General features: G+C 43.4%; 2 protein-coding genes across 4 annotated transcripts in view; both read left to right on the forward strand.

Annotated features, from left to right (window-relative positions):
* Window positions 1-1,533: 1,533 nt before the first annotated feature.
* Window positions 1,534-14,030, forward strand: efs (embryonal Fyn-associated substrate). Of its 2 annotated transcripts, none has more exons than XM_080451553.1 (8): window positions 1,534-1,659; window positions 2,631-2,899; window positions 3,678-4,964; window positions 5,341-5,454; window positions 7,299-8,252; window positions 10,366-10,437; window positions 11,299-11,556; window positions 11,920-14,030. In XM_080451553.1, exons 2-8 carry the CDS (start codon window positions 2,888-2,890, stop codon window positions 12,100-12,102), a joined length of 2,880 nt encoding a protein of 959 aa, XP_080307679.1. In that variant the 5' UTR covers window positions 1,534-1,659; window positions 2,631-2,887; the 3' UTR covers window positions 12,103-14,030. The 2 variants fall into 2 exon arrangements, with proteins under 2 accessions (XP_080307679.1, XP_080307680.1); XM_080451554.1 differs by lacking the exon at window positions 1,534-1,659 and adding an exon at window positions 2,484-2,541.
* Window positions 14,031-15,635: 1,605 nt separating this feature from the next.
* acin1b (apoptotic chromatin condensation inducer 1b) overlaps window positions 15,636-26,427 on the forward strand; it is a 30,613-nt gene continuing 19,821 nt past the window's right edge. For both annotated transcript variants that reach the window (XM_080451826.1, XM_080451827.1), the window contains exons 1-6: window positions 15,636-15,784; window positions 18,754-18,819; window positions 19,284-19,395; window positions 21,398-21,453; window positions 22,145-23,920; window positions 24,260-24,342. In XM_080451826.1, the coding sequence (XP_080307952.1) occupies window positions 15,650-15,784; window positions 18,754-18,819; window positions 19,284-19,395; window positions 21,398-21,453; window positions 22,145-23,920; window positions 24,260-24,342 (2,228 nt within the window). In that variant the 5' untranslated portion in view covers window positions 15,636-15,649. The remainder of the gene's footprint in view (window positions 15,785-18,753; window positions 18,820-19,283; window positions 19,396-21,397; window positions 21,454-22,144; window positions 23,921-24,259; window positions 24,343-26,427) is intronic.

The following is a 26,427-nucleotide window of genomic DNA, read 5'->3' on the forward strand; positions in this document are numbered from 1 at the left end:
TAGCCCCCCCCCCCCCCCCCCATAAAAAATAATAATAATACAAAAATATGTTTAATCAAAAAATATGTTTAATCACAAAAAATGATTATTTTTTTTTAATCTGTGAAATATTTCGTGGACCCCCTGGCCATGCGTCGCGGACCCCCAGCCCCAGGGGTCCGCGGACCCCACTTTGAGAACCGTGGAACTAGGGCACTAGGCCATTATGAGCACTTTAAACCTTAGCCTGGCTCCACCCCCTGAATCGTTTGCCTCGCATTCAGGGAATAATGGAGTGAAATGAAATGAAATTTCAGGCTGAGTGTCAGGCTACTTTAAACCTGACTACTGTGCATGAAAATAGCAGATCTACAAGCTCACGCGTTTTGAGCTTGTAGATCTGCTTTTTGTTTTAAATCTTGAAATACATTGTGGAATATTTTTAAACATTTCATTTTTCAGGTGGGGGGGGGGGTTAGGGGAGTCAAGGGGAGTCGAGGGGACAAATACATATTATTTTGATTAAATATTTGAGAACCACTGGTTAAAATAATTATTAAAAAAAGCCCAAATAAGCAACTGCACTTTAGAAACAAGCCCCCAAAAAATCGCAACCACCAATATTTGCAAGCAACTTCAAAGAAAATTAAGCCCAAAGTCGCTTATAATAAGTGGACATGGCAACACTGTTCACTACGCGATCTCAAGCACCCATGTGAGCGTGCTAACCGTGTTACACACCCCTCCCTATGCTATCAGATCAGCGAGAGGAAGCACAACTCCAAGGAGGCGTGATTCAGTGTTGTTGCCACCAGTGTTGCCACGTCTGCTTAATATAAGCGACTTAAGGGTTGTTTTTCTGTAAAGTTGCTTGTAAATACTGGTAGTTACAGGTTGCGTTTTTTTGGGCTTGTGTCAAAAGTGTAGTTGCTTATTTGGGCTTGTTTTCAAAACGTTTTAAATTATTATTTATTTTAAACCAGTGGTTCTCAAATATGTTCATGTCAAGGACCCCAAAATGAATATGTATTGCTGTATTGGCATCCTTTTGTATTTAACTGTACTTTCTGTGTTTTGTTTGCAAACTGTTAATAAAGTATTCAATCAATCAATCAACCCTAAATTTGCCAGATTTGTGTTGTTACTGAATGTTAAAAGAAAATATTCCAAATATTCCACATTTCATTTCAAGATTTTTTGAAAATGGCAGATCTACAAAGTGACGCATTGTGAGGTTGTAGATCAGCTATTTTCAAATAGCCAATGTATAGGTTTCAAGTGCTCATGTAATGTAATGCAGAGTAATTTAGAAAGAGAGTAATGACAGTAGCGTCGACTCCCATTGTAAGAATGGAATGCGGAAGTGCTCTGTCTACGTCAATAAGATAGTTCCAATGTTTGGAACTATAGCCCATAGAGGCCCGCTTTGCGGCGAGATCAAAGCGTGACGTTACTCTCTACACTCTGACGTAATGTAACCTAGTCACCTCTTTTGGGCTTGTTTTCGTAGCTTGTTTTCCTAGCTGCTTATTTCTCACAGAATCTGGCAACAGTGGTTGCCAGTCCATTTTAGGAATATTATTGACCACCTATTGGCCTTGAATTCAGTGGACTGAAACAAAGTGGCCTGAGCAACGGCCGCCCCACACACATCAATGTGAAGTTTGAAGTATGGCGACGGTAAGAAAAACACTTTTGAGTGTTTTAACGCTCAAAAGCGGTTGTTAGCTCTATTGTTATGGATGTTAGCAAATAGCAATCTGTCCAGGCAATGCTGTTGCGGTTAGCCTAGCCTCGGCATTGTTTTGAAATGTTTATGCAGGGGTATGTCGGGTTAATAGCGAGGTAGCTTACTAGCAGGCCTTGGCTGCATAATCGGCACGATTATGCTCTCATTTGAACCCCGGCATCGACGCAGCCTTTTAAACGGCTGCATCGTTCGCATAAGAGACGCCACGTAGTGGGACACTGGGACTGGTATCACTACTGCTAAAGATGCTAACAATGTTGCCAGATTGTGCGAGAGAAATAAGCAACTAGGTCTATGAAAACAAGCCCCAAAGAAGCGATATGCAAGATTTGCATAACAGTTGCGATGCATCGTGAGCTTGTTGATCTGCCATTTAAAAAAAAATCTAGGAAAAAAGTGGAAAATGTAGAACGTTTTTGAGACATTTTAACAACGCACTCAAATCTTTTCTGGGGGTCCCTGGCACAATATTTCAGATGGGGGGGTTCTTCGATAATTACATATTAATTTGGGGGTTGACATGAAAATGTTTGAGAACCACTGGTTTAAACAACATTTAGGAAACAAGCCCCAAATAAGCATCTACACTTTAGAAACAAGCCCAAAAAAACCGCAACCACCAATACCAATATTTACAAACAACTTAACAGAAAAGGAAGCCCAAAGTCGCTTATAATAAGCGGACATGGCAACAACAGTGGATGCTAAACGTTAGCATTCTGCAACAACCACTGATAGACTGGGCGTGGAAAGGACAAGACTGGAGGACAGACAGCTGCCGCTCGGTTCCACCAGCCCTGCGTTCACTTCATGTGTCTTTTAACTTAACCACAGTGTCTTTTGAGTTTGAACGGGAGTCAAGACTGAAGTGTTGTTTTTACTTCATGCATATTGGTGACAGGTCTCAGGACGGGGGTATTGATCCAGACGTGTGTGTGTGTGTGTCCTCCAGAGATGTGTCCCACCACCGCGCAGACCCAGCGGTTTATCCCCCAGCAAGTTAACAGTCCACCGGCCGATGCGTTGCTCCGAGCTGTGAACCAGATTCTCCACGGCTGATCTAGATGGATGAACCAGGGCCACGCCGACTCTTATGGCCTCTCGTAGCGTGTGAATATTGCAGAGGAATCACGGTGTAGTCTTGACACACACGGCAAAATGTCCCTCTCGGTGAGTACAGTAACGTGAACAAACAGTGTTTCTTTGTGTGTGGATCACATGTACTTTTCCCCCTTCTTGATATGATGATAGTATGTATGATGTCAATCACTGTAAACTAAGGAGGAGTTTGTAAGACCATAATATGCTCTTGTTGGGATCTTCCCCTTGCTGAATGGGAATTTTATTTAATTTTTTATTTTGCATGGATCCTCTTGAGATTGTTGTCTTTAGTATCTCTCACCCTCCATTACCATCCCAAACGGGCCCCACATGGCTCAATGAAGCCCCAGGGGGGTTTGGTTTGGAAAATGAAAGGGGGGCTTGACTCTCTGGCTTTGAGATGGCAATTAAACCCCAAACAACAAGGGACAGATGTGGCCCCTCTCCCTTCCCCCCTCACTCTCTTCTCTCATTACCATTAGTCCCCCTCTTGTCCATTTCGACCATTGATCCCCCCTTCTCTCTCTTACCAGAAGTGCAGTGAATTACCATTCACATTTTTACAGTTTGTGCCATTTTCCTCTCTCTCTCTGTCTCCCTCTCATGTATTTGCTTGACGGGATCTTCCTATTCTCTCTTATTCTCTCTCCATTCAACAGCCGTAAACAATCAGCCATTTTCCCCATGTGACTTTGTGTCACCATGTCAATGTACTTGTTTGTTTGTCGTACGCAGATGCAAGACACCAACTTGTCTGAACTATTTCAGCTTCTTCGGGGACATTCTCAGCTGGGTGTGTTTGTTTGTATCCCTCCATTCCTCTCATTGTGTCATCTCTGCTCTTTAGACGGTCCTGGCGAAGGCACTGTTTGACAATGCAGCAGAGAGCCCGGAGGAGCTGGCCTTCCGCAAGGGTGACATCTTAATGGTGTTGGAACATGAGCAGAGCGGAGGTCCAGGATGGTGGCTCTGCTCACTACATGGCAGGCAGGGCATTGCTCCTGCTAACCGCCTCCGCCTCCTACAGACAGCAGCAGCAGGTTCGGATCTCCGCCGGGGCGTCAGCGAGGACTCTGTCTACCTGTCTCCCGGGCCCTCGCTGGTGGAGGACATCGACGGAGTCTACCGCTCCCCGACCGGCACGAGCGATGGGCTATACCAGAGCCCCGGAGCTGTGTCAAGGCCCGGCGAGCTCCGCAGGGTCGATGGAGGCCGGCCGCGCTCCCACTCCAGCTCGGGTACGCGGCCCCGGCCCGACTGGGATGTCGGGATGGCGGGACGTCCCCGCTCCCCGTCTCTCAGAGGACGAGCCACAGAGTCGGGAATGCTCTACCAGACTCCCACAACTCCTACTCCTGCTGCAGCACAGTATCACAGACAGCCTGCTGCTCTGCTGGCCTCTGAGTCCGTTTACCTCTCCCCTACTGGAGTACCCAGATCAGCTGAGGAGCCAGATGACTCTACCTACCTGGTCCCCAGGGAAACGGTGGTGGCCGGACACTCGGACGGCTGTTACTTGGTGCCCCGGGGTGCACCGCTGGCCGGTGACGAGGTCTACCAGACCCCAACAGGAGGCGTGGCTACCGTTGCCTCTGGCCAGACTGCTGCCGTCTGCAGCCTCACTTTGGCCAATGGAACCCCCATCACCCACCAGCCCAAACTGGCTCAGGAGAGCCCAGGGTTGTACCAGACCCCAACCCCCGTGGGAGCTGGACTTCACAGGATACCAGCCACGACTTCCCCTGCCCAAGCGTCCCCCAGACCTCACTTGAAAGGTGTAAGCTGCAGCCCCGCCATTGCTCGGGGCAAGCCTGGCCTGGCCACTCACCGGGGGTCCCCATTGCTGGTCAGAGCAGGGCAAAGCAGGGTCCCTGGGTCGCCTAACTTTGCCCGAAAGCCCCCTCCGCCAGCACCTCCAGTGAGGGGAGTCACTAGGAAAGATGCCCCACCATCTTCTCAGACCGTACTTGGAACCAACCCTCAAGCTGCTCCTACTAGTTTGCTGGAAGGAGACCAACAGAGGGGAGTTCCTCAGGGTAATGAGGAGAGGGTGAATGGAGGCATGGAGAGAAAGAACAATTTACAGAACAAAAGTGGAGAGAATCAAGACTATGAGGATCCCACAGATGACCAGGTAAAAGAACATTTCACACAGTGCCATAGTCACATCTGTAAACAGGCCATGCTCACCGGCACGTCCCATTATAAATCACTGACTGCACAGAAGGCGTTCTCAAACTCTGAAAGTTTGATTTCCTGCCAGACGCTCTCAAATTGATAAATAGATTGCCTATGGTCCCTCTGAGTAAAGGGCCTCATCTGTGAGCGTTTTAGATTTTCAGAGAGGGCTTGTGGAGTGGAAAAACATTCAATTCAATCAGATGGGTGAAATCTAACTGGTCAAATTGGCAAATGAAATGCAGTGATATTAAGACTTGTTTCTCTTATAGAACCCATATTTTGGAAGAATATATATATTTTTTGTTAACTTGGTTTTGTTCTTCTGGTAGGTATATGACACTCCTCCCAGTGGTAGGTGGCAGCGTCCAGCCCTCGGTGACGATGACGGCATCTACGATAGCCCCCGCGCTGTGCCACCACAAGCTGACCCTGAGTCAGAGGAGGTAAAAACTTAATTCTTCATTCTCATATGAACACTGGAAAATGTCCAGGGAATCTGGTTGGGACATTGTCCGGTGTTGGCCTTTCACACATGTAGCACGCAATAGGTAAATAACCCATTTGATAAGGTGAGGGGCGGTGTCTGGGTAGTAGACGCCCACATTCGCTACTCGCACTTAAATATAACAATCAATCACCGCATCCATTCACACATTACCCTGACTTAACTCAAGGGAGCTGGCAGCGTGAAGTCCATTGCACGTCAGGTCCTACTGTATCAGACCGTTGCGTTCATACTTAAGCGTTCATTTAAAGTCTGGAAAACTTGCATAATACAGTGCATGTGTGAAAGGAGCTTTAGGCGTTCAGTGTCCCCTCACTACTGTCTGTTTTCTTAATTTTATTTGACTTTGATCTGTGTTAATTCTTTGTTCATATTTTTGTTTACTACACTTGTGATATTGTGTGCACTAGGAGAGGAAGTCAAATTCCTTGTATGTGTTAAGTTACTTAAACTATTTCTAATCCACTGCTGTTCTCATTTACGTTAGCACATGCAAGGAATTTGTGTATGAATCTGTTATTACCATATTCATACAGTACATGCATACATTTCCACCAGGAATGGCAGTAGTCCTTGCTAGCAGCTGTCATCACACTTACTTACAGCAGATTGGGGGGGATTCACTCTGTTGAACTCATGCCTAAACAAGCGAAGTAGGACACCAACAAGAGACTATCAAATGTCCTCGCACCATTTCTTTCCACACATGCCATCATTGGTCTGCTCCCCCCCCCCCCTATTTCTTTAGAGCAAGGCCACACCTGTCTCTGTCTGCTGTGGAAGCCGGTCTGTCCGGTTAGAAAGCTGCTGCTACTGCTATTTTCTCCTAGTCACACCCACCTGTCATTCTCCACTCTCCAATAGCATGGCTGGGTTCCTAAACACTGCTAAACACTTCCACTCTACTCCTTAAGTAGCTGCATCATTACTTTGTTAGTGCATTTGGATGACATTTCCTTAGTGTGTTCTCTTCTTGGTACGGAAGCCCTGTGATATACTAACCCTGGCAGTTAATTTGCACAATCATGTCTGCACAGCGATATAGTGATGGTAGTGATACAATTCTTGTCAAAATGGACAAATGATGTTTGTGCCAGATTTTACACATTTGTCACTGTTCAATATATAGTTAAAAAGACATGGGAATATAGTTCCTCTTGAAGAATCGGGGTTACACAATTATATAAATATAGAATTAAATATTAGAACAATTATTGAATACTCAAAACTAAAACAGTCAACATGCATTCGAAACATTATGATCCACTGATTAAAAGGATAATGTTAGGGTGGCACCAAGTTATTACTATTATTGGCCCTGATGAAGACGTAAGTCAAAACATTGGCAGTAGCTTTAATAAATATCTTTGCATTGTGGCTGCGTGATTGTTTTATTGTTACTTTAGTGTATGGGTCCACACAGCTGTTTTCAGCACCTAACCAGCACAGGCGTGCATTCCTCTAAATCCTTTTTTGTGTGTGCAAAAATAGAACTAGTACTCCATGCCTCAGCAAAGGGGGATTATACCGGTACAAGGTCTTAACAGTTAAATGTTTTTGAATGTATATACTGTATATATCTTTATTACTTCAAGCAATTTTAACGGGTAAATCAGAGCAGTAGGACGTTTTTTCTCCCCTTACCCACCCCCCACATTGTTATCGTTGCAGTTTTTCTTTCCCCCCAAAAAAATTGGGAAAATATTTTTTCTTTCCAAAAAATACAAAACGAAAAACAAACCTACATAACAGTTACATTTCTTGCATCCCCCTGTTTTGCAGGTCTATGACGTTCCCACCCTAGTACTGAATGTGTCTACGTCAGATCTGCAGCACAGCGGCTCAGTGGCCGATGAAGTGGATGATGTCTACAGTGTCCCGACCCTCCCTGGCCTGCTTGTCCCAGGGGAACCCATCGCTAGCCTGTCTGGTGATGAGGCCAAGCGGAAGGGCCAGGGTTACTCCGTCTCTGGCCCAGAGAAACGAGCCAGTGACGGCGACCGTCCAGGGGAGATCTCGGATTCTGATTGCGGCATCTACGACATGCCTGCTCTCACCCTTGAAGTCCTGACTCACTCTTCCTCCTCTTCCTCCTCCTCCACCCGCCGCCTCTCGGTTTCTAGTAACGGATCAGGCGACGTCCACTGGCGGGTTTCCCTCTCTGGCCTGGTGCAGGCGGTGCTGAATGTGGCTACCTGCCCTCCGTCCACATTGTCATCACGGGAGCTGGCCACCTCGTTGGCCGAGATCCTGACCGCGTGGAAGGCGAGCCACACCGCAGATCCTCCGCCGCAACTCCAGCAGACGTGGACACGTCTCTCGGACCTCCTGCCTGCACTGTCAGCCGTGGGCAATGCCCCTCCGTCAGATGGAATCCTGTCATTAGTCCAGCGGGCTCTGGAGGAAAGTACTCTGCTCTTACAGGCACAGGGACGACCCCGTCTGCCTTCCCAGGATTCCCTGTCCCGTAGGCCACTGCCCGCGCTCCCGGTGACTGATGGGAAGGCACCCACGGGAGGGATGGGCTCGCGCAAAGGGAGCTGGATCCAGGAGAGGCCCTTGCCTCCAACGCCCCAGCCGGCTTTCCCCTTGCCTCCTGCGCCATCATCTGTGACCCTCACAGTGGGCCTCGGCGAGGAAGAGGATGACCCGACTAATGAGTATGCAGGCATTGGCCTGACCCCCACCCCAGCCCCCTTACCCGTTGGAGACGTTGTGGGATACGTCAAGCTACAGGTCAGTCTTTATGTGTTCAGCTTGAGCTACATGTTAAATGTTGATGATGGGGGTACATTTTGTGAACATACAGCTCAGGGCTGTATATTCACACGTTCCAGGGATGTAAAAATATGTTTTTGGGATGCAAATTAATCACCCCATGGATGCAGACGGGGCGCAAAGGATTTTTTTGAGCCGACTGGGGATATTACTGTCAATGCGCAAACGGTGCGCAAACAGAAAATAAATATGTAAACGGAATGTTTAAAAAGTTACCGCAGGCAGTGCTGATCATCCTTTTCAGGTAGAACTTAGATGCAAACATGCTGCGCTATTTGAAGAGGTTAACTTACAAGAGTCGGAGAACAGACTGTGGCTGAGAGATAAATCTTACCGTCCCGTCTACTTTACTAAATATTGCTGTGCTACATACAGAGTAATGTTATAGATATGATTTGGATTGTGATATTAAAGATAAAATGTTAAACGGAACACTATGTCACCGCACCAAGCACAGACTAGACTACTAGACTACTTTTGCATCTCTATAAACCTATATATTCCCAAATACAAGACGTTATGTTTGTCTTCCAAAACAGCCAGTCATCCATGCTGGCATTCATTTCACTGAGTTCCGTGCTGTGAAGGCTTATTTTCTCCAATAATGGTCTTTTAATTTAACTCTCAATAACAACAGGCTACAGTTCTATCTGAACCAAAACAACGATGCTTGCCGTGAGCAGGCAGACTGACTACATATTGTGACCGTTCGATTAAGCGTGGTTATACTTCTTCGGTACGACGGTGTTGTGCGGTGAGCATAGCCTCAGCGTTGTAGGCTTGTAGATCGGCTCAGTTCAACGCGCGACACCTTTGTACAGACAAAGTACAAACCCAGTTTTACTATAATTCCTTCAACACTCGTGCATGGTTCTTTACCGTATATGACACCTACACCTAGCCTCGCGTGGCCAGACAATATCACACACAGATTTTTTTCCAAGGGGCGGTTACAAAAAGATCCAAACGGACTCTATTGGTTAGACCTAAACCAATCAGAGCAGTGCTTCCTTGTACGAACCAATCAGAGCAGTGCTTCCTTGTACGTCATTGCTCCATATAAGGTGATAAGCCCGCCCACATTTGGATACTGGGCCCTGATTGGTCCCTCACGACTTCGGAGGGAGAGAAATGAAATCTCTATCGAGGGGGGCCAGACCTAATCTGCCGCGGGCTAAAGTGCGATGCAATTTTGCAAAGGCAGATTCGTCTGGAACCAGGCTAACCTACACCCACTCACACCAGCAAACTGTCTGGCAATCTGATTTTTTTGTAGCTACAAATCAGGTATAAAAATAGAAAGCATTACCAACCAATTTCACCAGCAATAAGTGATTTAATTCACACTAATATGTCAATGTATTGCTTATTGTTTGATATTGTATCCCTATGGGGGTTTTGCTTAACATTCCATGATTTTGCTTAGCATGCTGCTTGGACAAAGTTCGGGGAATATCTCCAAGAGCGGAGCCTTTAACGCCAAGCTTAACTGTATTCCATTTGTTGCAATAAATTGTTAAATCTACTTGGATGTGAGTGATCTTGACTGAATAATAATAATTATAACAATAGGCTAATAATAATACATTTATTAATTTTAAAAATAATATTTTTTGGGATGGATTACATTCATTTGGGGACGGTTACATTTGTAGTTTGGGACGGTCCTGGGACGGTGGTGAAAAAAGTTAGTCTGGAGCCTTGATACAGCTCACAGCCCTGCCGTGGAAGGGGGTTGCCTCTTTTGTGATCCTTTCTGATGTTTTTTTCCCTTTCCTGCCAGGGTGTTTTACCTCACCCGTTTGAGGGTCTAAAGACAGAGGGTGTTTTTTCCTTTGTTAAATGAGGGCCTGTAGGGATATACAAATAAACTTAGTTGACTAGTTAAACATTTTATTTTCCAAATATGTTCTTTTCTCTGCCTTTGTTATTGCTCTTAAATGCCATTGTCACATTTGTTGATCATTGTTCACTATCTAATAACTGTCTCTTTGTTTTGTTTTTTACATTTCTTGTTTTCTTAATTGCAGTCATGTCTATCTATGAACATACATCCTCTCTCTCCTCACAGGGAAAACCAGAGCCGCCTCCCGATGCACCAGTTGAGAACGGACAAACACAAACTATCACCACGGAGCCCAGAGTACGTCTTCTTGTTTTGATTTCCACACACAAACACAAGCCTTTGCTCCCAGAAGACATACAATCTCTCACACATGCATTTTCACAATACACAGAGAGAGACGGAGAGTCTTAAAACACACACACACACACACACACACACACACACACACACACACACACACACACACACACACACACACACACACACACAGCAAGTGTACATAGATAAGTCATTGATTCACTCTGTGAGAGTATGTGTACTGTTTACTAATGGGCAGTGTGACTCATCGACCCATCGTGCGGGAACATTGATGGATAATCTGCTCTTTGGATCTGGTCTGAGCATGTCTGTTTGCTCACATTGTTGACGCAACATCAACTGACTCTCTAAAGTCGAAATTGCACTTGGTTGCGTAGATAACTATACTTTAAAAAAATAACGTTTGTTCTCTTCCCACACATATTGGGTGTTAGCTTTGTAATTTAGAATAGATTATCTCTGAAAGTGCGCATTGTCCTGCTGTTGCTTGGTGGTGACAATGACATACTTTTTTGTTTGTTTAATTCACTGAATCTGCGTAGCTTCTCGAGCACAATCATCCGTACAACACTTGTCTTATCTGTGTACTTGCGTGTTGATTTTCATTCATCTGCCGAAAAGACACGCTTCTCTCTGTGTTCGTTCTTCTTGACTACCAGTGGCAGTGCATATTGATGGATACTGTCAATCTTGTGGTTAGTGTCCATTACTATGCACTGCCTCTGGTGGTCATCCACAATTAATAGAAACGTGGTTACTACGGTAGCTTAACTAAAAATGTATAATGTCAAACTCTCAAACTTGACCCTCAAACTCTCTATACGCTCCTCCTCCCTCCAGCCGAGCCCGTCCCCTCCCATGCCTGTCTCTCTCTCCCTGGAGGACTCGGAGCTTCTGTCCTTCTACTCCTCTCAGAGTCTGGCCCACCTGTCCTGCCTGGCAGACTCCATCGATGTGCTGTACAGCAGTGTGCAAGGGAACCAGCCTCCTCGCATCTTCGTTGCCAGGGGAAAGAGTCTCATCGTGACCGCCCACAAGCTGGTGTTTATAGGGGACACTCTGTCCCGCCTCCTCACCTCTCCCGACCTCAGGGCCAAGGTTAGAACATTGTTGTACAAATCTGTCAAAAGGATATAACACAAAAAAGCTCAAGAGATTTCCATTGTGGACCTCTGAGGGCAAATGTGTGTGTAAACTGAGTGCCACGTGTTGAGGGTGGGGTGGTCGCAGAGACATTTGCTATTAATAATCTGGAACAGCATTAAAGCTTCTACAACATGTATTAAAAAAGTACATTGCCTCTCTGAGGGCAGCGCTATAGCTCTCAATTAGGTCAGTTTGAAAATAGCCAGTGTGGCTCAATGCTAGCTTGGTTGATTAGTAATAGCAGGTTAATGTAGGCTGAGGACAGTTGACCACTCTTTTACAGCTGTCTAATTATTTTCCTCCACCCCTCCCCAGGTCACAACCTCGGGTGGACGGCTGTGCCAGGCCTTGAAGACAGTTGTCGTGGCAACCAAGGGAGCAGCCCAGAACTACCCATCGGTCTCAGCCACCCAAGAAATGGTTGACCGTGTCGCAGAGCTCTCTCAGCAAGCGGCAGGGTTCTCCGGCCTGCTGCAGCGACTGGCTGAAATATCTTGACGACGCTGATATAAATCTCACATTTTTGTGAAACTTTGTTTACACTACAATGTGCATTTTCCTCTCTGAAATGCCTTATTTGTTGTTCCATTTTTTTTTTTTTTTTTTGCATTTCAGTGGAATGGGATTTGAAGAAAACTAAATGACAATTATGGAAGAAGTGGTTAGCTGTCACTCAGCTGGATTTTGAATAGATGCTGTTCTTTTCAGAGCGTGTGCTGTTTTTGTCTTTGTTTTGCTTACCACTGTGCTTTGGTGCCAAGCACGCTTGTCTTTTTGTGTTAATAACTTATTGATACGTTTTCTGAAGCCTTGTGGTGACGTTTAAGTGTCCTTATGGACCACTTATCTTGGGAGCTTTGCTTTGTTATATTTGCTATATTGTTTGCCTCTCTCACCAGTAGACATTTTTCCTTCCTGTCTCTATTTATTTAACCATCCCCCCTTTCCCAAAAATAGCTCGGTAAATAGCACAAGCTGTACACAACGGTATTAGCTTACTTGTTAGTGTGGTTTTTGAAAGGAATGCTTGATGTCGTTAAGAGTGACGTTGTGGTTGCAGGATTACAGTGTTCTGGGCTTTCCAGAAATTGAATATGAAGTGATGTGGCACATTTTCTTTTCAACAACTTCCACCTTTTTAGCTGTTTTCAGGGGTATTTTGTTTCTATAATTCCCATTGGAAAATAGACATGAATGTAGCCACCGTAACATCCCTCCTTAGTTTGGAATGAAACATCTATATCCTTTTCACTACATTTCTAAAGAGTCTTAACACTTCTCATGAAGGAGAACAACCACAGCCCTGTCTGCAGAGATTGAGAGTGATGGTAGGGTGAGAAAAGGACTAATTATTTCCCACGGCCACGGTTGGTAACGGATAAGAAACCTGTTGGCCAAGTGTGCGTGTCTCTACCTGTCTTGTTTTGATGAGCATGCTTGCATTTGCATCGCTTCCTTTGCTTTTCCTTTTTGCCTTTAAAGACATTTAAGTATTTTGCCAGGTTAACAATTCTTATTATCTAACTACAAAAATGTTACAGATATTCTCCAGGTTTACTACCTATAACTTAAGGGATTGTGAGATGGTAGGAACGGAAAGGTTCCTACAGTGTGCGGAACAGGCCATGTATGGCTGGAGAGATGCAGGAGGCATTTTTTAATGAGTTGTATTAAACTCAGACATGATTCATCTATTTGGTTTGCCAAGTTGGTGACGTTTCAGTGTTTCAAGTATCTGAAATATCAGACCTTTTTCATTTGATAGAGCTGTTTTCCATTTTCATTCTCAAGTCAAACTACACATGTTCCATTACGCTGTGCCAAAATAATGCTGAGTGGCATTGTGCAAACAATATTTAAAATGGAAGTAAAACTAATGTCTTGTAGTTATGCCACAGTGAAAGGATATTTGTTAACAGTGGTCAAATTTGCATCTTGCTCAACATTGCCCCTACTGGTTTTGCCCTGAAGTGCCACCTACTGGAGGGTCACAGTATTACGGAAATAAATGCCTGCCTGCAAAAACTGACTTGACAAAATCAGCTCCCATAGTAACAGATAACAATAATATATTTTGCTTTCGGATATGCATGGCTTTAAGTTTCTTAAAATTTATATATGCACATATAACCAGGGACGTTTTCACTCAGTGAATCAAACAATATTGTTTCTGGAAAAAAAGTTCCTATGATTGAAGCTATGATTGCTTTTTTTTTTTTGTTTGTTTTTTTTGTTATATTTTTGTATAAGATTTTTTTTCACATGTTAAACTCATTTGAGTGAGTTCTATTTGCTGAGGTCAGAAATGTGGCTTTACCTTGTAGTCTCTACAAGTCTACGTCATCTAAGTAGAACACTAATTTGGTATCTGTCTTGTATTTCCCTTCAAAAATGCACAAATACATTTCTTGGGGTTTTTCAAAGATAAAAAACCATGCGTCTCATTTATTGCCATATCTTTCTAATTATTGTATTTTGCTAAAGATGTTGGTTACAGGATAGGTGGGCACCAAGGAAGAGTGGGCAACTTGCTGTTTTAAGTCAAATATATATGATTAGAACATGCTTAAACATTCGACAATTGATGTCTAATATTTCTACAATTGCTACAAAACCTCTATATCCAGTCATTTTGGGGCATAAAATTAAGTCTGATAATGATGTAATGATGATATGAACGTGTATGTTCATATCGTGTATACTTTTCATTTAAGACCATTTTTCAAATACTCTTTTTTTTTTTACATTTTGGACAAAATAGACAATTTTACATCGAGGTGCCCAGACGTCCCTAGTGCCCACCTATCCTGTATCCATTTAAATCTGAGTGTACAAATGCAAATCACACTCCTTTTACAATACAGTCAAATGCTGTGTTAATTGAACCAAATGGATCCTTGTATGTCTATTTGGTTCCTAATAACAATAATAATATTAGGTTTTATGTATTTATTTAGTTGTAATAATACATGGGACATGGGTGTGGCCTAAAGTTAAAATGACAGTGACAACCTCCTGTTGTAGGCATAGAGGTGCTATGGTTATAGGCAGTGGTGGAAAGTAACTAAGTACATTTACTCAAGTACTGCAGGTATTGTTACTTTACTGGAGTATTTTCAATAATTTTACTCCACTACAATTATTTGAAAACTTAAGTTACTTTGCAGATATACATTATATTATAAGACCTACATTAACCACTTTAGCCCTTTTTTTTATACATAAGCTATTTGAAAGTAGACTATCTACAAGTTCAGCTTGTAGATCTGCTATTTTCAAACATTTATGTACTTTTACTTTTGGTAATTTAAGTATATTTTGATACCAATACCTTTGCCGGACTTTTTCTTGTAACAGAGTACTTCTACATTGCTGTATTGATACTTTACTTAAGTAAAAACATTTAGTACTTTTTCCACCACTGGTTGTAGGCTACTCATGGTTGTGTACAGCATAGATATATATAAAGGCTAGATGGCTCAAGGGGACGGAGCAAGCGTAGCTCAACCGCGGCCATCTTGAAACAGTCATTCATAACATTATGTCTATGGTGCATATACTTTGAAATAACCATAGCGTGCTCAATTTTCATCCGATTTTCAAACGGTTTGGTGTGTTGTAAACACCAAATATGTAGTTATGATACTGCATACTTATAATTATAATCATGTTTTTTTATTTTTATTTTTATTTTATAATTTTATAATTTTATTACATCTTTGGTGTTTACAAAACACCAAACCGTTTGAAAATCGGATGAAAATTGAGCACGCTATGGTTATTTTAAAGTATATGCACCATAGACATAATGTTATGAATGACTGTTTCAAGATGGCCGCCATGTGGCAACGTCGTACTCCATTGGCCAGCAGCGCGGGTGAGTCATCTAGCCTTTATATATATCTATGGTGTACAGTACTGTGCTGTGCTTCGGGCAAGAAGCCGAGCTCTTCCGGAGATTGCCGAACTGTGACGTCGGGAGAAGCCGTAGCGACGCTTGTTGGTTGGGAGAGTTTAGTCTCGCAGCGAAGAGAGGGGAGGCAAAATGGCGGACGAAGATATTACGCTGGATGGAAAACCTTTACAATCGCTCCGCGTCGCGGACCTGAAGGCCGCTTTGGAGCAGAGAAACCTCTCGAAGAGCGGGCAGAAAAACGCACTCGTGAAGCGGCTGAAAGGGGTGAGTTTTGCGCGTGTTTTGTGCGTCAAATTCCGAGTTCTGGCCAAAGTTGAGCAGCAGCAGCAGGCGGAGAGATATGGGGTTAACGTTGGAGGCCGTAACATTAGGGGACTCCCTCTTTCTTTGGTGTTTCGCCCAGGTGGGCGTGGTTATTTGCCCATCCCTAACCCTAAATAACCTCAAAACCACGCCCACCTGGTCGAAACACCGGGACAAGAGAGAGTCCCGTAACGTTATAACGGTGTTGTTATGCGTTCAACAGAAGCGGGAACAAATAATACAAAAAAATGCTGCGCGTTACAAAACAAACGTACACTTTGTACACGAAGACGATGCAATTAATTGTTAAATTCATTAAAAACATCGAATTATAACTTTAACTGGAAACTACTCCCGCACGCACCACCATGTTGTTGCACACACAGTCGAAGTGTGTGTGTGTGTGTGTGTGTGTGTGCACCTGTCAAGTCTACTAGGCCTTTAGTAGAGTGAGTGCAACACGGATGAGCGCGAGCCAACACGCACGGCGCGCACACTGTACTGTACTCACTGTACTCTACTCAGTGTTGCCAGAATTTGTGGGAGAAATAAGCAACCAGGTCGATGAAAACAAGCCCAAAAGAAGAAACTTAGGCCACATTTAAACCTATATGCATCGGCTATTTGAAAATAGATGCGACGCCTTGTGAGCTTGTAGATATGCTATTTTCAAATAAATATCTTGAGGTAAAAAATAAATACATTGGGAATATTTTCAAACCGACAAAATCTTGTATGGGGGGGTCTCATAGACTATGGCTCAAAATGTTTTCAGAAGGTTGGGTCTACACATAATTAATGTGGGGGTCTTTGACAACGAAATGTTTGAAAACCACTCGTTTAAAAAACATTAGGAAACAACAAGTAGCCTTAGATCAAGACAATCGTAGATGTATTTGATCGAGTCTGACTTAAATATCAAAATCTATCAAATACATCTACGATAGTCTTGATCTAAGGCTAGGAAACAAGCCCAAATAAGCAACTACACTTTAGAAACAAGCCACAAAAAAAAACGCAAACCGCAACTTGGCAAGCATCTTGACAGAAAAACAAGTCCAAAGTCGCTTATAATAAGCGGACATGGCAACACTGTGTACTGTACGTTTGAGTTCGTCGGGCCCGCGCTTCATGTGTGACCGACAGTGGAGAGAGAACGACACAGGGCGCCGGGGACGCGCCATATGTAATGTAAACACAGCCTTAGAGCGGGAGACTGGTGGGTTTTGTTAGAAGTTTCTACGCCATGCCTTGGATTTTTATATTTTTATATTTTTTGTATATATATATATATATATATTTTTTAAATTATATACAGCAGTTTCAGTTTGTAACATAGGTGCTAAATAATGCAACGTTATTGAAGATAAGAATGACATACATTTAAGATGTTTTTTGTTGTTTACAGATTTTATTATATTTGGCATATATTTTTGCTTTTAAAGTAGAGTGTTGTAGAGAGACAGGAAACTGAGCTCAGAGAGAAACTGACTTACACTACCACTACCAATTACCACTACCAGGCCAATATTTGTATCCAGGAATTCACAATCAAATTATCTCTTATTCATCCATCACTGAATGCTTGATTGCAGGATTAAGTACAGCATTTTATTTTATTGTATTGCATGCAAGCTTTTCTTTTTCTTTTTGAAATTTTGTTTTTATTTTGGTCATCTTGTTCATAAACAGCTTTGTCATAAAAATACAGTATATGATGTGATTATTTCAAGTTCAACACAGTATGGAATCACATAATATATACATGTAAATGCATACACACATATATCTATAAATAATATATATAGGTAGAGTAAATATTATTTACTCTTGTCCATACATTCATTCATTTTTCAACCCTATCAACTGTACTTCCTTTTTAAGTATGAACTTGGTATTTCAGTTCTTAGTGATGACCAACATTTATTCTAACCAGCAATTTGGTCCATATCCCTATTACCTACATGAATGACTATTTATTTCTGTAATAATATGGACAACTGGATATTTATGCCTGCCTATATATGGCCACATCAGCTTCACCCAACTGAGTTCTGAGGGGAGCAGTTAGGGGTTAAGTGTCTTGCTCAGGGACACTTCGACACATTGCTGAGAGCTGGAATCGTACCTGGGACCCCTGGAGTCCGAGGCGGGCTCACTAACCATTCAGCTATGGCCGCCACATATGTTGGTCGGAATGGCAGTTCTCTTCAACCGCAGTCCCTTGAGTCCTCGCTGATGCGCCCGTTGAGTTTGAAGTCGGTCGGTCTCATATATCCCCATGACAATGTAGAGGTCGGATCTGTGGCTCTGGTCAAACGGTTCTCCATATATGCCTATATATGGGCGTATCGGGTTTGTTTATGGCTATGTCTGAGTCGTAGTGACGTGGCCGTCCGTAGCGCCCATAGCCAATTTTAATATAGGAAGTAGATATTATATATATATACAGCATTAACAACATGTGTGTGTGTATATATATATATATATATATATATATATATATATATATATATATCAACAAATCGATTGACCACTTAACCAAGTGTATAATCTATTACATTAATTAGTTTGGTTAACTGCTGCACCCCTGCTGGAGTCAGATTTGAACTTGGGTCCTCACTACTCACAAGGAGCATGTGGTCAATGCTGATTTAGGCTCCATGCACCACAGAGTGATGAACAAAGTTAAGCCACACAGAGGAACAGATGAATATACAGATCTCAGATTGTCCCGGTTTCAAGCTGGGACAAATATCTCTAAAACACTAAAATGTTAGTGTTTGTCCCCCATCCTAGGGAAAACATCAGAATGGATTTTTTTTGAAAATATAGTCACCCTAAATTATATACATTTATGTATATATATTCAGTGTCTGCCTGGGTGCAAGTGAGTCAAACTAATAGTTTTCTCCCCACATTCCGTGCAGGCTCTGATGTTGGAGAGCCTGCAGAAATCCTCCTCCTCCCACATTGGGCTGCAGCCCAACTCTCAGGTAAGAAATAATATTATGGATAAGTCCTGTGTGTATAGCTTGACAAAATGTATTCTGAAATTTGAATGTGGTCATATAAATATACCAGATTTTTTACCACCTGATATGTTTTGTGATAAGTTTTCTGTGTTAAAGACTACACCAGCATTTAAAAACAAATAGTTTTTAGTCATTTTTGGGCTTTTCGGAGCCTTTATTGATAGTTACAGTGGAGATAGAAACAGGGGAGTGACATGTAGCAAATGGTTCGCCCAGCCGCTGTCAGACATTAGAGCCTATGTGGTACGTGCCCTAACCACTTGGCTATCGGGTGCCACAGACTACAGCGGCATTGACAAATTTACACACTACAAATAAAATGTGCAGAGGAAGGAGCACGGGTAGTTAACTGCGTTCATTAAGGAATACATGTTATTAAAATTAACTGTAGTAATGATCAATGATGTTGTGTTTCTGTGTTTTAGATAGGGGAGGAGATGAGTCAGAACAGCTTTATAAAGCAGTACCTGGCTAAGCAGCAGGAGCTGCTCTGTCAACGAATGGAAAGAGAAGCGCAGCAGTCCTCTGAGGCTGATGGTATGCATGCACACATACACCCACCAACTGAAGTAACAAACAATGAACATACTATCAGCCACGTGAACAATGGTCTTTCTCTGTGTCACGCACAAACGCATGCATGCACGCGCACACACACACACACACGCACACGCACACACACACACATACCCTCTCTCTAAATTCAATTCAAAGGAGCTTTATTGGTATGAGAAAACATGCGTTTACATTGTAAAAGTGGAACAAAACATTGTATGTACAATTACATTTAAATGGGAATACATAAATGTGTAAACAGAGCTGTGTTACATTGCAAGACATTGCAAGAGGGAAGACTATCTTACGAAACTATAAAAATTTAAACAGTTGACAGCAGTATTTCAATGTTTTGCATTCACTTGGTATATATTTTTGTTTTTTGCGACAAATAGCAGCAATTTATTCAAATGTAATTAAAGGTAGTTGCTCTGTTCATATGCACAGTATTTCTATGTACCGAGGTCATTTGGTGTAAACAGTACAGGGATACACACAATGATTTGTAGTCCTTTAGGTGATTGTATTCCATTAGACATCCTTCTCCTGTCACAACAGCTCACACATCTTGCTACTGTGTTTGCACATTGTTGTACTTCACCCAAGTGAAGTCACATGTTTCTATGCAAATGATAGGCTATTAGCATGTTGTGCTGCATCACAAAAGGACATGGGTTCTGATGCATAGTTCATTGCCGTTACCTGTGGATTCACTGGCCCATTATGTCTGCTGTTAGCTCATGCATACACTGAAGACTGGTGTGGTGAGAACATAGGGCGTTAGGGTGGCTCAACCAGTAAGAGCGCTGATCACCTAATACCAACATCCCCGGTTCGATCCCTGCTTGAGGACCTGTGTGTCTCTGATGATGATGAAACCATGCTAATTCTGATGTACCAGATTGAGTGCAAATGAGTGCAAACACTGTACTGAGGAGAACATCAGTGATCTAATCTCAAGTATGTTTTTTTGGAGTGCAACCACTCGGCTATCGGGTGCCACAGACTACAGCAGCTTTGACACAAAATGTGCAGAGGAAGTGGTGAGGGTAGTTAACTGCGTAAATTAAGGAATACATGTTATTAAAAGGAACTGTAGTAATGAAACAATGATGTTGTGTTTCTGTGTTTTAGATAGGTGAGGAGATGAGTCAGAACAGCTTTATAAAGCTCTACCTGGTTTTGAACTAATCAATTATAAAAAATAATAATCAATGTTAATAAAATAATCAAATTTTCTTTATTTTTTAAACATTTTTTCTCTTAAACACAATAGCAATAAACTGCAGCTCTGCAAGCTCTCAATGCATCGTATCGCAATGCGTTGTGAGCTTGTACCCTGGTTATTTTCACTATTTTGGGTGACACCGTTGTACGACAAAGTATAATAGAGCTTATGTGGTTAACAGTCTAATTGATTTAGTTGATTATAAAAATAAAAATAAAGTAATTGATAGAATAATCACTAAGAAAATAACTGATAGTTGCAGCCCCAAGTTGTTATGCGTGGTATCAGATTACTACAGTTGAAACTATTTTGAGCTCCAAATGGAGTTCGCCTCACAGGGCATCAATATTATGTCAATATCATAATAATGAGACTATACCTGTATATCATCTGGGATTCTGGATATCGTAATGCATGATGTTGTCTTTTCCTGGATATAAAGGCTTACCTGACTGTCTTAGCTGTAGGCATTATGAATATTTATCAAAAATCTCTTGGGAGTGACATGCCTTTGCTGCATGTCACTCCCCATTTCCTGTCAGCCTACTGTCCTATCAATAAAAGGCATTAAAGTCCCACAGTATCGTCACAATATCAATATCAAGGTATTTGGTAAAAAATATTGTGATATTTGTTTCTGTCCATATTTCTCAATTCAGTCCTACTCCGACATCTTTGTTAAGTTGTAAAGCAGCCTTTGTTTGGATGCCACAGTTTTGAACTTTGAACTCATTCCCCTGTTCCTCTCCCCGACAGAGAGCCCCGGGGTGGCAGAGGAGGAAGACGACCACACAGAAGAAAACAGTGACAAGGTCAGACACACACATTCTCACAGGAAACAATGATAGGAAGTACCACTTAAGCCCTATGTACATTCTAGTACAATAGTTAGCGAAAATAGCAGATCTACAATGTGACACTTTATGAGCTTGTAGACTGCGTTTGTAGAAGTGGCTAATGTATTATTCTGTTGTTCAAAATAAATATTATATGAAAGTGAAAACGTATAATAATAATTGGGTTTGAGAAGGGTGTCTTTCAGAATAACTGTAGGAGCTGTTAATTTATCATGAGCTGTATTTTCTTAACATGATTGACACATGGACTTGCATGCGTTTGACACATGGAAATGCGTTTTGAATTACAGTACAATAGAACTTAAAAGACGCTTATTTTCCATATTTATCATTGTCACATCAATGTCACATATAAATATCAAAGAAATACCTATTGGAATATTTATGTTGTACAAAGAGCAAGATTCGTGAGTTAAAAAAAACTAGACAAATCATATTTTACAATAAAATATGAAGCATTTGATGATGATGGATACATTTTTGTGCTCAAATGTTTTCTTTATGTTTTCAAAATAAATAATAACAGTGCACACAATGAAAGGAAAATAATGGTAATAAAAAGGGAAGAAAGAAAAAAGATTTGCATAGGGATCCTGTGTGGAACATTTTCTTTCAAACTAACTCCACCTTCATTTGCATTCTGCAGCATCGTCCCGTGTCCACCCAGCCCAGGGCGGAGGTGGAAGGAGGAGGCCTGCTGATGGGGCAGGGCATGATGGGGCGTAGGCCTGACATGGGCCCTGGCTCCGTCCTACACCACCAGGAGGCCCCTAATGTCCCAGGAGCCTGGTTGCAGCGGCCTTCCCTCCGTCTAGGACACGAGGAGAAGTCCACGCCCTCACCACCCCGAGCCATCGCATCGCTGTCTGTGCGTGTTGTGGGCCAGGTGGAACGGCAGGGCCTACCTCCTTTTGTGCCCCGAGCCCAGGAGAAGGAAGGGACCGCGCCGGCCGAGCCCGGCTCTGCCCATTCCGTCCTCCACCTCAGCAGGTCGGCTGGGCCGGGAGGCCGTGCGCAAGAGGACAGCGACGAGGATGAAGATGAAGATGACGAGGATGATAGTGATGAAGATGAGGAGTGGGGCGTGTCGCGGAAGGGTGGCAAAGCCCCTCCACGGCCCCCGCAGCAGCCGTCCCCCAGCGTCCCGCCGGCTGCGGCCAGATCCCGGCGCAAGCTTCAGCTGCCGCAGCACATCCCGCCACCGCAGGTCCATCAGCCCCCCATGCAACTGCGCCACCCGACCCCTCCTCCGTCCCCGCCTCCCGAGCTCTCCTTCCCGCTCCCCGACACCCCCAAGCAGAGTCCCCCGGACGTAGGCGAGCCTGAGGCAGAAGGTGCTGCATCCCGCCCTCGTCCTGCCGCGCAGAGACAGGACTCCTCCTCCTCCTCCGATGACTCCAGCTCCCGTTCCAGTAGCCCAGAGCCCCAGCAGGAGCGCAGGCCAGGGCCCCTCACCCTGCTCGTCCGCAAGATGGAGTCTGAGGGGGCATTCCCCAGGCCGGCGGAGCCCACTGGAGCTGTGGACATGTCACACTCCGGGCCTGCTGCTTCCAGCTCCACCGGGGCCGCTGACTCCAGCGACACCCCATTGCAGAGAATGGAGAGAGAGCGCCAGCAACAGAAGAGAGAGAGGGAGGAGAGAGAGAAGCAGCTGAGGGAAGAGAGGGAGGAAGAACGAAGGCAGCAGCAGCAGGAGGAGGAGAGAGAAAGAGAGAAGAAACGACAGGAGGAGAGGGAGAGGCAGCGGTTGGAAGAGGAGAGGGAAAAAGAGAAGAAACACCTGGAGGCGCAGAGAGAGAGGGAGAAAAAACGCCTGGAAGAGGAGATGGAGAGAAAACGCCTGGAAGAGGAGAGAGAGATGGAGAGAAAACGGCTGGAAGAGAAGAGAGAGAGGGAGAGAAAACGCCTGGAAGAGGAGAGGGAGATGGAGAAAAAACGCCTGGAAGAGGAGAGAGAGCTGGAGAAAAAACGCCTGGAAGATGAGCGTAAGAGAGAACAGAAAAGGTTAGAGGAGGACAGGGAAAAAGAGCAGAAAAGACAGGAGGCAGAGGAGCGGGAGAGGGAGAGCCGACTGCCTCCGTGGAAGAGGGGGCGGTCTGGTTCCGAAGACCCCACTCTCTCTCCTCAGCCCCCCAAGATCCTGACGCTTCAGGTCGGGGGGGAACCTCCTCTTTCATCTCCGCCCCTCAGCTTGACCTCCATCGCTCAGTCTCCCGCAGCCAAGAAGCCACGCGTGTTCTCCGACACCCCAGCAGAGTCCATGGTTTCTCACCCCAGGATGGAGCAAGCGCCAGTGGCGGTGACCAAGACCCAGGATTCAGGCTCTGAATCTGATTCTGGCTCCGAATCTGACTCTTCGTCACACTCATCACGATCATCTTCCTCGTCCCGGGATGACTCCCGCCCTGTCAAGCAACAGAAGGTTAGTGATTGGACTGAGGTAGATATCAGCCATTCACACACACTGGTGGTACATGAGTTATACACATACAGTAACAGCATACTTGCAAGGTTCCACCAACTCACCAGCAAAGCTACCTGGATGTTGTTATTCATTCACTACTTTGCAATTAATTTCACAATGAACTCGATCCATTTTACAACTTAAGCACAAACCCCTCTGTTGCCGTGTCCCCACTCAAAAACCCATCTTTGTCTGTCTTGTTGAAATCGTACCATCGTTTTTAAACCAGGGCTTAACTGCAGCTCTTTGTTCATTTGGGTTGTTGGTTTTGATTATGTCCAACTTCTGATCTTGCAGAAGGCCCACCAAGGAAAGGAGGCAGAGGATGAAAAGCGGAAGAAACCAGATAAAGGAGAGAAGAGAAGTCACCCCACCAAAAGGTCAGTGACAAACACTGAAATATCCTCAAACCCCTTTAACAAATGAAATGCTCGCAATTCACTTCTATGTTTAATTTTGGCGTCATGTGCGCCGATTTTCATGCCGGCAGTAAGACGGCACGATACCTAGTAAGATGCCTGAATTGTTGTCACAGCATGGAAGTGAACGCATCACTACACTAGGGCTGTACCCGACTCAGGATCAGGATTTGAATGTGAATATTTGACGATTCGTTTTATTAAAAAGAATAGGTCTTTATGACCAGATAGGAGGCTAAAATAGCAAACTTTTCAGTGCTGATTAATAATAATAATAATAACTTTATTTGTATAGCACCTTTCATACAAAATTGCAACCCAAAGTGCTTCACATCAAGACAATAAACAGTAGAATGCCAGAAAAAAAACTGAATTGGCAAACAGAAACATAACTAAACAATGTAGTTAAACTAAAGATTAAGAGGACATAACATAGTTAAGTGCAACAGAGCATTTTTTAGCATTTAAAAGCAATGAATCCGTTAATCAATTCAATACACAGGACCACAATGGAAACAAGCCCTTAGGGCTTTTTGTGTTATCCTTTTTGCATCATTGTATAATCGTACCACTGTACTATTTGCAAACTGTTAAGTATTCAATCAATTCAATCAATCAATCAAGAGAACTACATGTGACGGCTGTGCTTCTTTTAATTTGACGACAATCCATCAGACTGCAGACTGTGTGTAGGACTACAGTTCTGAACGCAACGCTACTGTATCAAAGAGCTGGTGCAATATAAAATAAATAACAGTAAAGAGAAGAGACGTCGGCCAGGGCTGGAACGTCGTGTGTGTGATTATTGTACAGTAAACTTGTTATTGGAGTCTTTTCTCTTTAACGCAATGCTACTTTAGCCAGCTTGAGATAATTAACCACTCACCTTATTCTGCGGAGGTTCAAAGAGAATGCACTTCCAAAGTGTATACATTGTTAAATCAGAGAGCATGGTTTTCATATTGTAAATATGAACTTTGGCCAAAATCTTGACCAAAGTTGACAAGACATCATGACAGTGCATCATGATCTTGCTTACATAAGAGACGTTAGTTCTATTAAATGTTGATCTATCAAATATGCTTCATATAAACTATGTTGGCATTATTGAACTGTTTAATATGAGGTGCAGCGCTCTGCTCTGGGCTCTGAACGTTAGACCCACCAGTCACTGCTGGAATGGTGTTCTTTATCACAGAGCCTCGCTGTTTATTTACATCAACCTCCGAAGTGTTTTGACAAAATTTGTTTCTGGTGACAGACAAAGTGGACAAAGTGTGTACTAACTCCATTAATTAATTGCCATCTGGTTGTTTAGCACAGAGACACTCGGTCAACCTTTCTTCCAACTGTACACAGCATGTTTGTGCATGCGTGTGTGTGTGAGACAGCAAGCCCATCACATTGTGAGGCTTGTCTGTAACCCGATGCAACTGCTGTGTTCAATTTATTTTTTGCATGAATTGAGTGGAATGGAGAAGTGTCCAACTACGATGAAAGTTATACAAGAGAGTCTGCCAGCCTGCAGATGGATATTTGCTTCTGTTTGCTCCATACACATTATTTTTTCATCCCCCAAATGCCTAGTCTCACATGCTTATAGTCTCCTCTCGCACTAGTATTAAGCACTGTACCCACTGTACCGGGACCATGTGACATGATGGCTGCATTATGGTAAGGAGGGCGACGTGAGAATGACTCTTCCCCTGCTCTTCCCTGCCTATGCAGGCAATTTATGTTACTGCTGTCAATATACTGATATCATAGTGTAAACATGGTATATTACACCATTTTTACAACTTGTTTTACGAGGTAAATGTTTTCATCTTTGGTTACAAATTTGGAACCATGGGCTGCATCCCCCTCCCTTGAATAAAGGTATACATTTATTTTAAATACTATTTTGCTTAAGCTGCACATAATGTGCTCTAGTCTACACCCCATCAGTGATGAGCTGTTTGTTTTTAAATGGTAAATGGTGCATTTATACAGTGCCTTTTATCCAAAGCGCTTTACTATGTGCATTATGTTCACACACCATGATGG

Source organism: Gymnoscopelus braueri (genome assembly GCF_963280865.1).
Source record: "Gymnoscopelus braueri genome assembly, chromosome: 15".
Classification (NCBI taxonomy): domain Eukaryota; kingdom Metazoa; phylum Chordata; class Actinopteri; order Myctophiformes; family Myctophidae; genus Gymnoscopelus; species Gymnoscopelus braueri.